Here is a 12,017-nt window from a genome sequence, read left to right as displayed (position 1 = left end):
GCGAGGAAAGGAGATGCAGGAGAGAAGTGGAGAGAGGGACAAAGTGGGAACCGAGACGGAGAAGCCCGGCAAGGCCTCTCTCGGCCCTCCGCTCGTGGCCGCGGGGTCGCCGCTCCTCCGCTCCAGCCGGTGCGGCCCGGCCCCCTGCCCTCCCGGCCCGCCGGCCCCGGCGGCGGGCCCAGCGCTGCGAGGGCGGGCGCGGGCGGGGGCGCCGGGGGGTGGGGGCGAGGGAGGGGCTGCCGGTGGGAGGCGACCATGTGGTTCCAGCTCACTCTTTCCCCCCCACCCTCTTTCTTCACTTCTTTTTCTTTCCAAACAGGGAAAAGTGTTCCGCGAAGCGGTACCGTCTTTCCGCCTGGCTCTTCCCTCCGCGACCCTGGTCCCCGCTCCCGTCCGGGCGCGAGCTGCCGGGCGAGCGCTGGAAGCCCCCTCTGCGCCGGGGGGCGCGGGGACCGGGCGCGGGGACGGGGCGCGGGGACGGAGCGCGGGGCGGGCGCCCGCGCCGGCACATGGCCGCAGCCGCCCCGCGCGCACCCCGAGGCGCCGCGCCCAGCTCGTCCAAGGTCCGTCGGCTGCGCCCGGCCGCCCCGGAGCCCAGCAGCGGCTGAGCGGGGAAGTGCCCGCGCCCGGTCATCGGGATGAGCCGCCTCCTCCTCCTCCTCTGGCTAGGTGAGTGCTCGCGAGCGCGGGAGACCCACCGGGCGGCCCCGGCGCACGCAGCCCCGCGGCCTCGCCGACCCGGGCTCCGAACGCTGGTCCCCGCAGCCCCTGGGGAGAGCCGGCGGCTCGGTGCCTGCTCGGCGCTCCGGAGGCGCACATCTGGCAGCCGAGGCCCGCCCAGTCGGCCATCGAAAATGCCTCACACATCTGGGCCCGGGAGCAGGCTGGGGGCTGGGGGGGTTTGCTGGTGGAGTTTGGCCGTGAACCGTCTGAGGTGGAGGGGTTTGCGATGGGGGGTGGCTGGTGTTTAGTTTCGGGAGTATCGGGGAGGGGGGGAACGGGAGAATTGGGGGAGGCAGGAAGGTTTCTTCAGGAATTTTTGTGCCAGGTTCCTGAGGGTGGGGGGAGCTTTTTTGTTTCAAACAGGCGCCTCGAGGGCTCAGATTAGAAACAGATGTGTCGGAGGGGAAGCGCGAGGGAATGGAGGAAGAGACGGAGGAGACAGAAAGGTGGAGAGGGAAAAGGCCAGAGCGCAGGCAGGACCGGGGACCGGGGGAAATGACCCAGGGAGGGCAAGAAGAGGGAGAAGCGGAAGGGGTTGGGAGCTCGAGAGAAAAGAGGAAAACGGGAATATGAAGCAGAAGCGCAAGACTGAGGGAGATTGAGCAGCGGAGTGTCAGGAAGACAGAAAAAAAAAAAAAAAAATGGAGTGGAAGAGAAGGACTGGGAGAAACAGGTTCTGGGGCGAAGAGAAGAGCTCTCGAGGTGTCCACCAGGGTGTCACCCAGGCGGGACTCCTGAAAGCCCAGAGGCCCTGGGGCACATTCTCACTTGGGCTGGAAGCAAGCAGGTTTGCAGGACAGGGCAGGACAGGAGCGTCAAGGATGTGGGCGGACGAGAGCCGGCAGGAAGACCAGCAGTGTCTGAGGCGCCAGGGGCCCGGGAAGGCAGGCAGGAGAGCCAAAGAAAAGCCATGATATGCACCAGGGCAGCGTGGGGGCTCCCTGGGGACAGGATGAAAAGTTAGCCAGGGTTCAGAAGACCAAAGAGCCAGTTGGGTGTAGTTAGAGTGAATACTGCCCAGAACACCAGACCTCCTGAGAACTAGTCCTGGTTTTGGACTGACCAGCTGGGTGATCTTGGACAACTCAGTCCCCGGGGCTTCGCTTTCCTTAGCTCCAACGCAAGCAAATTAGACGGTTCCTAAATCCCTTGTAGCTCTGACAGCCTGAAACACCAGGGGTGTGACAGGGCCTGATGTCTAGAAAACTCCCCCACACCAAAGTGAAGAAGCCCTAAAAAGCTACCCTGATGTGGATTTCTAGAGCTTTCTCTCGCTTTTGTTTTTAAACCTACAACCTGACTAGGCCACAAGCGTGTCTTTTCTAGGCCAGCCTCGGGTCGGTAATCACCCAGGTAGAGGAATAAAAAAGGTGCATTAGCCTGAAGTGTTGGCTCATACTGGCCAAGTATTGCAATCCTGCTCCTATGCACAGCTGGTGTAGCCGGATGGCACCTTTGTCACCCTTACTGGCCTCTGCCCCTAAGCTGTGGATCACCAGATGTTCACTAGACTCGAACTTCAGAGCCCCCTTACCAAAAACACCTGGAATTCTTTAAATACTTAACGCTGAGCACTTGATATGAACTGTCTTGTTAACGCATTTACCCTTCACGCCGATCCTATGGGCTACACACTGTTATTTTCCCCGTTTTACAGCTGAAGAAGTCAAGGTGTAAAGAGGTCAGATAACTTGCTCGAGGCCATAAGCTCATAATTAACAGAGATGGGATTTGAATGTAGGTTGTTTGTCTTGAGAGGCTGCTCCCTAACCCACCCTGTGTACAACCTCCTGTCACTAGAGAAGGACTTAAAATGTTCTTCGTAGTGAAATCCAGTTTAGCCCTCTTCCTGAAGGGTGACGTGTCAGGGTGAACTTGCCCTCAAGGGGGTTCACCGGGGAAGGAGGGGTGTGCGGGAGGGATAGAAAACTAAGCTGAGCGTGTTTGAACCCCGGCTCTCTACAAGCACCATTGGGGCACAGTTCATAGTGGAAAGTGAAAAGTGACTTTTGTCCCGCACGGTCAGTTGAAATCAAGTGGCTGACCTTGATAATAGTCATCCTCTTAGTTCTTGAGAAAGAGGAACTGAAAATAGGCATCAAAAGATGTCACTGATTCACGGTCCCTTCTTTACTGAGTGCCGATTATGTGTGACCATTCCTTTGGTGAGAAAACAATCTGTTCGGCTGATAGTCTCTTTATCGTAGAAGCTGGCTCTCATGATTTCTTTGTTGGTTCTGTCCTTATAAAATGAGTGCAAACGAAAGGGCGCGTGGAAGAGAAAACGTAGACTACAGACTTAACATTCTGCACAGCTGGATATCTGTCATTCACACCTACTGTTCAGCTTTTGCCACGTCTGTGTTCTTTGTCAGACATACTCAGACTCCTGACACCCCAGTTCAAGTAAAAAGTCACAGAGTTGATGAGCTGAAGGGTCCGGACGAGGGACAAGGCAGGAGACCCGAGGTGATGTTGGTGATCCAGAGACCAGCCACTGAAGGGACCCCTCTCTGCCTGACATTCCTTCATGGGTCAGAAGCCCCTAGGGAGGCACTCCTGTGGGCTGGATGAACCTTATTTGCTAAGTGGTTTTGAGCCATGGTATGCGTGGCACTCTAGCAAAGCCAGAAAGAAAACCCTCAGAGTTGCCTGAATCCTAAAATCTTCTACTGGTCCCTTAAAGGAACAGTTCCAGGGCTGCTGCTGATCACAGCTGGCGTGATTTCTGGCCTCTTCTAGAGAATGCACAGTACTGAAGGGGAATTGGGAGGGCTGAGAATTCATAATCTGAGCAGGGGTGGACCAGTTGACTTCATGCTTTCTGGACTTGCCAGTGAGTGAAATCAAATGCCGCACCTCTCTAATGTAAATGAACAAGTAATGCTCTGAGCTCCATGGAGGACAGAGAGGGGATACTTCATGGGCTCCCCCAGCCCCAGCCCCTCCTCTGGCCACTGCCTCCCCCTCCCTCATGCTTAGGTCCTCGTTATTCCACCTTAAATTCTCACTTGGACTCCTATAATGGTTGCCGTATTGGTCTCCTGCCTGAACGCTCTTCTCCACCCTACACATTACTACCAGAGTGACCTCGTGAGGCAGCTGGTATAATGCAAAGAATTTGGACTTAGGAATCTGGCAAACTTCCTGGGTTCTTGTTCTGACTTTCTTGTCCCTAAAACAGAGGTAAGGAGATCTTTAATTCAAAATTTCTATAATTCTATGACCTTAGTCCCTTCCTTCAAAAACCTTTGGAAATCACCATTGCTTATAACATCGAGTACAAACACTTCATTCTCAGGTTAAAGATGTTATACAGTGTCAATCACAACTCCTCTCCTCCCAGCGCAGACGACCCTGCAGGGAATCGGGATTCTTTCCTGTGCCCTAAACATGCTCCATGCTTCTTTCTGTTTCTATGCTTTTGTTTATGATAATCCCTCCACCAAAGACGCTCTCTTACTCTCTGCCCCTGAAGATCAAAATCGTGTTCACCTTCCAGATCTCACCCCAAATACCACTTCCTTCATATGCCCATCCACGATTTCCCCCAACCAAGTTAGAATCACAGTAGTCTTTCTGTTATGTGGTTTTGCGTGATGGTGATCCGAATGCTCATCTTGTGGCCCAGTGAGAGCCTAAGCTCCATGCAGACAGGGTGCTGTCTTATTCAACTGTGTACCACTTTCAGTACCTTTCGTAGACTCAAAGCTGTGGACCATTTGTTAAGATAATCAGATTTTTGAAACATGTGGAACACTTAAGTTCAAGAGAGGTGAAGGATGGGGGGGATTATTACTCTGTGGAATGACACAATTGTGAGGAGCCTAGTTTTTTGTTTTTTGTTTTTTTAAGATTTATTTATTTATTTGAGAGAGAGAGAGAGAGCACAAGCGGGAGGGAGAGAGACTCGAAAGCAGACTCTGTGCTGAGCATGGAGCCCAATGCAGGGCTTGATCTCATGACCCTGAGATATCAACCTGAGCTGAAACCAAGAATTGGACATTTAACTGACTGCGCCACCCAGGCGCTCCATGAGGAGCCCAGTTTCAACTCAACTTGCTTTTGGGCTTTCTTGTCCATTAATGCAAATAGGACCAGTACCATTTAAAAAAAATTATACACAGAACATTACATGGACAGGGATCAGATAATATATCTGTTACACAAACTTATTTTGTTTTGGCAAGTTCATTAATACCAGATTCAAAATAGACTTTTCATTGAAAGTTCTGCCAGGATGGGGAAGGAGCTTTGTTTCCCAGGAAATGAGTTTGAGGAAGGCTTGACTGCACAGTCCATTGGTCTGTAGTTCAATGACACGTCTCAGTAGGATTCCATGCCCTGCCTTCATCTTCCCACATTAATGGTGATGGTCATAATAATGATACATTCCCAGTAGGCTCATGTCTTGTCTCATCCTATTTTTGTCTTGTACTCAGCTCGGCAGTATACACATGAGTGTATTTCATGAATGTACCTAATGGTAATGAACTAGACAGGCATTTTTAAAAGATGGAGTCAAAGATTGTCAGAACTGGGGGAAAGCTAAGAGACCATCTAAAAATCAAAGGTTCTTAAAATTTGGAATCACAGACCCCAATGAGAATCTAATGAAAACCATGAAACCACTTCTTAGAAAAAGACACATATATGTTGAACTTTGTCTAGAACTTCTAGGGACCTCCTGATGCCCTTCCTACCCAAGTAAATCCTTGATCTAAACATACCCCCCCTTTTTTTCCTACCCCCATTTTTATGATGAAGAAGGAACCTAAGTTCAGAGGGACTTGGCTAAAGTTAAACAGCTAGCTTCGTAGAAGGGCCATGACTAGAACCCTTATTCCATAATCTGTCCTTTCACACATTCTTGAAATAGAAAAAGTCTCTTCTTCCTTTTCAGCCCATGTAGTTGAGCTCTAAGATCACAATTGCTCTTCAGATCCTTCAGTTAAATGAGCTAAATGTTGAATAATTGGCATTGGTTTTTATGTTGAGAAACTGTCTGAAAAATAGGGCAGATGTCGTAACATTTCAATTTAGCCATCTTAAGTGGAAATCCTGGAAACTTCTACAGTGCCTTGTAGAATGTCTGTTACATTCAGGAAAAGGGGATTATGCCCAAAGTCCCAAAGGGGTGTGTGTGCAAGGAACAGAATGGTAAACCAATAGCTCTAGCTCCTTCATAATTTTGCTAGGTTATTCTGGGAAAGTCATACCACTCTGAGCCTCAATCTCTTTCATTTCTTTTTCTGTAAAATGAGATTATTAGACTGAGGTTATCTCTCTGTTTCCTTACACCGCTAACATTTTCTGATTTTTTTTTAATTCTGAGAATTTGCTGGTTGGTTTAGATGGGGTTGTGCTTAGGAATACATGGGTGTTGCCGTGATTATCTCATTTTTTCCAGGCACCGTTCACTCATGGCAATTGGTTGCATATGATTATAAATCTAGAAGGGCCAGCTACCTAATGTGAAGAGAGCAGTAGTGAAACTATATTGTATGTAGCACTGTTCGCCAGGGGGCATCACTGAAGGTCAGGGTGGATGATCAGAGACCTATACCCCAGAAGTTTAGTAACTGAAATATTCACCTAAAGGACCTCATCCTAAGCAGAGTTAACTACATAACAGGCCCAAGCATGGACACCTGGGTAGACTTCTGTGTAGAGGGCCTAATGTGTGTGAAACTATTTGCAAGTGTTAAGCATTTCCCTCAGTTGTTAAAATTAAGGCATAATTCACATATAACAAAGTGTACCTATTAAGTGTGCCGTTTAATGGGTTCCTTGCATGGTTTTGAATTTGTGGTTGGGTTTTGAAATATGAATTGTGTATTATTAGGTTACTTGTCATACCTGAGAGGGGATTATATGGGTAAGATTATTATGACGGTCGAATTCATGTCTAACATTTGTGCAAGGTTTAACAATTTGCAAAGCATATTAACATACTTTACCTCATCCTTAAATCACCCTTTGAGGGTAAATGTCAATTATTATGCCATTTTTCAGATAAATAAACTGAGGCTTAGAGAAATCAAGTAAGTTTCTCAAGGTTACCCTGTTAGTAAACAGTTGAGCCAGGACACCATCCCAGCACTTAAGATTCCAAAGACCATTTGCTTTTCATTTCCCCGGAGGGACACAGTTCTGAAATCAAGGCTTCTGTGTTACCAAGAAGCAGAGGCTTTGTTTATAGGATGCCAAACGATAAATTCCACAGTGGAAAACTCAGTGAGAACATTTATCCCCCACCTACCCCTTCCCCTACCCCATTCAAATGGTTAATCTTATTTGTTTGGGTTGATGACTATTGTTTATGGTTTAGAATTCCTGCATATATCTTACAGGGATTACTAGCTCTTCTGATTAATCAGAAGACTCTTGTAGTACTCGAGGTTATTGTGGAGACCTTGCCCTGCTGTGGGGTCAGATTCATGAGCTATTCTTATTAGCACATAGTCCTGAGACTGTGGGTGATGAAGGTGTATGATTGGGTATGACTTGCCCTATATGTTGCTTTTCTAGTTAAATTCCTGTTTTCAGCAGTTTTCACTTCTTTGCCGCCCACCTCCCCCCCCCCCGAAAAAAATACGGAGTTTACAAAAAAAAAAAAAAATTTTTTTTAGTTATCTGAACTTCCTAGCTGTCTGGATTCTGGAAAAATAAAAGTTTATTTCCTTTGGCACCATATAGACCGAAGTGGGAAAGAATGCTGAAGTCAAACAACCTTTATTTTGTTAGTGACAGTCAGGGGGATCGCTGTGTGTCTAGCATCAGCCAGAGTCTGGTGGTGATAAGATTGAAGGCTGCTTCGTTTCAGTAGAAAGCAGGAGAGAAAGCCATTTCCTTCCTGCCCACGGGGCAGAGAAAAGGGGCAACAACCATCTTCAGAATGGTTCCCCAGTCAGTGCGGAATATGGGAGGTTTTTCTGAAGTGAAGCAGCAAGGGGGATCTGGAGAGTTCAGGTCGGGAAGGCGACAGGGGAGGAGAAAGGACAGGAGCCAGAGGAACAGGAAGGTATAGAAACAGCAGAGAACGAGAAGCTAAGCTAAGGCACTGATGTCTTGGTGTTTACGGAGCAGCTTCTCTGAGCCCGTGCTGCTTCGTGGGTGATGGCAGCCGCTCGCTGGCCTCCCTTACACGTGTACACAACTTCTACCTCATCCACAGACTCTCACGAAACGGTTGTAGAAGGGAGGTGCATTGTCTGGTTCAGGCCCCGTCCTAGGCTCCAAGATTCCCGTTAATGCGAAAGGCACAATTTCCACCATCTAAGAACTCAGCCCAGTGGGGGCGACATACGCCTGAACAGGGAATTACAGAGAGATGAAAGTGCTAGCTAGCATCGAGGAAAGTACCAGGATTTCTAGGAGTCCCAAGGAGGAAGGAACTTAATTATGAGCTATCTTGTGGAAATAGGGTATTTCTTCTCTGTAGGTCTTCAGGGACTGGGCCTGATGTTCCTCTGTCCCTCACAGCACTTGCACATCATGAGGCTGGTGCTAAACAAACAGCTGGTGGGTTGATGGATCACCCCCATCAGCATCAGAAAGGATATTTAAGCGGTGTGTGTCCTTGGCATTCAGCCAGGTGCTTCCTGGAGGGACTGAACCTCCCGTTGTCCTTGCCTTTTGAAAATTATGGGCTCATTCTTCATCACAGCCTGCCAGCTACATAGCTACCTCTACTTCTTCATCCCTCAGGGGATGTTAAAAAAAGAAAAAGAGAAATAAATATATAGATGAATTTGGATCTCTTAATTAAGAATGGCGGTCTGCTCACCCAGGGTTGTCATTGGTATTTGTCCACATGGAAAGCAAATGGGATCAAGCCAAAAAGGACTTTTCTGTTCCAAAAGAAATCCATTGTATCGAACAGAGACTCGGCCCCTGCCATAGTCTTCCTTTTCTTGGTGGGAGGGCGGGGAAATCAAATCTCGGAGGGGGAAATTGCTTTGTGACTTCATTGTTTAAATTTAGGCTTGGGTTTGTCGGGATGGCTCAGACTTGGAGCAATGAGCCTCTAACCCAGCCTCTGTCACTTCTCATTACTTCCAGTGACAGTTCCTATTATTTCCAATCACTCTTCCAGGGAAGAGTGGGGGAGGCAGAGAAGGCTTCCGTGTGGACCAGCAATGCAGCAACTTCTGTAAGAGCCAGGCCCCGGGGTCCTCAGACCCCCCACTTCGGGATCGCATGACCTTCACCTTCCCACCCCTACTTTTCCCCCCAGTCCCTACCTCTAATAACAACGTCATAGGTTTGTCATGACAATTAAATGAGGTAATGCATGTAAAGAACCTCGGCGCTCTGCTGGGTACAAAGTAAACAAATGGCTGTGGTCGTGACCGTGAGTGTCCTTGCTGGGAGAGGGTCAGCCCACGGGGATGGGGGCGACGTGGGCATATTCTGCCTGAAGTCAGCGGACGCCAGGTCAGCGAGGCCGGCCTTTAGAGCTTGGCCACGGCTGCTCTTCCACCCTGTAGACAAATCCCTAGATGTCCTTCGGGGAACGTTGCCCAGCTCCGGGACCCCAAGAGGTGCACAGACTCCATCTGTGCCCCAAATGACTGCCTGCATCTACTCTGGGAGAGGAACATTTTGTGTCACTTGGCCCTGGGCAAGAGGTGCCCTTCCTTACCCCACTGGGCAGAGTGTCTGCGGGCTGCGGGGACGGTATCTCGGCGTGCCCTCTTTGCCCAGGCCCTGCCCTCCCTGCTGCACGCTCCCGAATGCCTGTGCCCTCTCGGGCTGCCCCGGCTGGGCCAACACGGCATGCCTCATTTCTGCTCTCGGTGTCAAGTCATGTTTTATTGAGCATCTGCTATGTCCTCGGCATTGTGCTAGGGACTTCTGTACAAGTAATTTCTTATATCCTCACAACAGCCTGTGAGGCCCGAATTATCCCCATTTTACAGGTCAGAAAGGTGAGACTTAAGAGGTTAGGTGTTCTGGCATGCGTTCCGTCTGTCTCCTGCTTCTGCCCTGATCAGGGGAAGACGGGAGTGAAGAGACAGGCGAGTAGCGTCCGTGTTGCGATGCACAGATGGAAGGTCGCTTGGGGACCACCAAGGTGCGCCCGGTATTTGAGGATGTGGCCTTAGAAGGAGGTGTGAGTCCCTGCCTTCTCCCCTTTTCAGGCAGTCATTTGTCCCAACCAAAATTAGACTGCAGTGCACCCAACGCCCACAGGCAAGACGTGTTGAGTTATATTTCCTTTTTAAATTTGGGAGGACAGGAAAACCTCAAGGTGAGAAGGAAAATGTCTGTTTTTTCCACTGACCTGAACAGCAGAGACTGTGACATCCCTCTTCATTAAACAGGGCGAAGCCGAGTGTCCCAGATTTCTGCAGACCTAGAATTCCCACTCAGAATGATCCCTGGGCCAGGCAGGTAGAGTCTGGGTTACCAGCCGAGGCCTGCTCTCCATCTGCTTCCCTCTGGTGGAGTTCCATCCCCCGGGCTGCTCCAGCCAATAGCCAAGTGCAGCCGGCTCCCCCGCTTCCCCTCTCTGCCCCGCAAAGGAGGAGAGACGGAAACGGGGCCACCTCTCCACAGCCACCCTCTCTGCTCCACTGCCTCTCACTCCCCGTTCCCGGAGTCCTGCAGCTTGCCAGGCCCTGAGGAATCCAGCGACAGCCCCTCACATGCCCGCCACCTTAGCCTGACCTTCCCCTTGCTCTTTCTCTCTCTGGGCCCAATATGCCCTGCTCTCAGATCTGGCACTTAATGGCAGAGAGACACAGAGAGAGACACGCATGCAGAGAGAGAGAGGCAGTTATAGAGAGATGAGACAGAGGGAGAGACAGAGACACAGAGACAGAGACATGGAAAGACAGAGACAAAAAGAAGACAGGAACAGAAAGATGGACAGAGAGACAGATACACACACACACACACACACACACACACACACAGACAGAGAGAGAAAGAAGACAGATTGAGAAACACACACAGAGACAGAGCGAGACAGGGACAAACACCCAGAGAGAAAGATACAGAGGGAGAAGAAGACAACACAAGTGTGAACTCTGTAAAGCTCATCTTTGGTGTGCACCTCTTTTCCTTTCTGTCCCCCATCCCACGTCTCCAAATTCACACCCACACCCTCTGCAAAGAAGTCCTCCTGAAAGGTTCTGCTCTCCACGGACCCCAAGTGAATGGCGGCTGTGTCCCAGTCTGCCCTCAGGCCTCGCACCTTGCTCGTCAGCACCTCCATGCTGTTGGCCACACATTTCCCTTTGCCCGGCTGCCTCTTCACCCCTTCCCCCTGATTGGCGCCCACCTCCCCTTCAAGACCACAGGCTCCACCATGGTCTCATCCGCGAAGGCCCCCCTGACGGTCCCGGGCAGAAAGTGCGTCTCATCCGTCTGCACTCCCGTGGCACCTCGTTGCTCCCATTGGAGTAGGTACGCCACGTCGTACAGTAGTCTGGGTTCTCCATCGGTGCCGTGGGATTGCGAGCAGGGGACAGGATTATACTGTCTGCGATACCAAGCCCAGCGGCTGGCACTCAGTCGATACTTGGAAAATGGATGAATGAGCGAACAAACTTGGGAATGAAAAAGTTAATGAATGTAAAATGTAAGCTTATAAAAGTAAAGATGTGACCTCTTCCTAGAGTATCTTTAATGAAGATTCTTTATCATCAAAAAGACCCCAACGAGGAAAGGGTCATCTTAGGCATGGATCAGAAGATGGTGGATATATTTGCAGGTAGAGCGGCCTGTCCAGCCTGCCTCCCACCCCCTGGAGAGGGCGACCACACTTAGCTGCTCCCTGAAAGGACCTACACCCTCTCCTTGGAAGGGGATGGTCAGAGCTGTGCGGTGAGCAGGTCCATAGGTGGGAGGTGGCGAGACACCCCCAAAACCCTCTGCTGTACATCTGGTGGTGGGGAGCCTGTAGTCATTCAGGCCTTTTCCACTTTGGTGATTTATTTTCCATGTACTGTAATAATTTGGGGAATATGTGGCTTTTCCTTCCAGCATAATCTGAACTTTTAGCTTCATTAGCGGAGAAGGCCAACCCAGCCATGCTGGCCGACTCATTCCCTGGCCCTTTTTAGGCCCTCTGGGGGTGAATGGCTCTTTCCTGGGTACATAGAGTTAAAAGTCTTCTTTCCTTTCTCCTGTCGTGGCGGATTTACCCTGCACACCACTGACTACTGCAGTATCACTGAGGCAGGGCGCGCAGGAGAGACCCAAGTCAGTTAATGACGACAGAAAGCACTGGTGGGATTTAAAGATTTTCAATAAAATTATTTTATTTTATTTTATTTTCCCTC

General features: G+C 50.1%; 1 protein-coding gene across 1 annotated transcript in view; it reads left to right on the top strand.

Annotated features, from left to right (window-relative positions):
- The first annotated feature begins 548 nt into the window (after window positions 1-548).
- Window positions 549-12,017, top strand: part of CLMP (CXADR like membrane protein) — a 94,655-nt gene continuing 83,186 nt past the window's right edge. Inside the window, 1 exon segment of the mRNA XM_032428098.1 lies at window positions 549-669. Within this exon segment, the coding sequence (XP_032283989.1) occupies window positions 639-669 (31 nt within the window). The 5' untranslated portion in view covers window positions 549-638.

This window comes from Phoca vitulina, unplaced genomic scaffold, assembly GCF_004348235.1.
Source record: "Phoca vitulina isolate PV1807 unplaced genomic scaffold, GSC_HSeal_1.0 scaffold38, whole genome shotgun sequence".
NCBI lineage: Eukaryota > Metazoa > Chordata > Mammalia > Carnivora > Phocidae > Phoca > Phoca vitulina.
The sequence above is the reverse complement of the archived record's forward strand: the minus strand, read 5'-3'. Positions and strand labels throughout refer to the sequence as shown.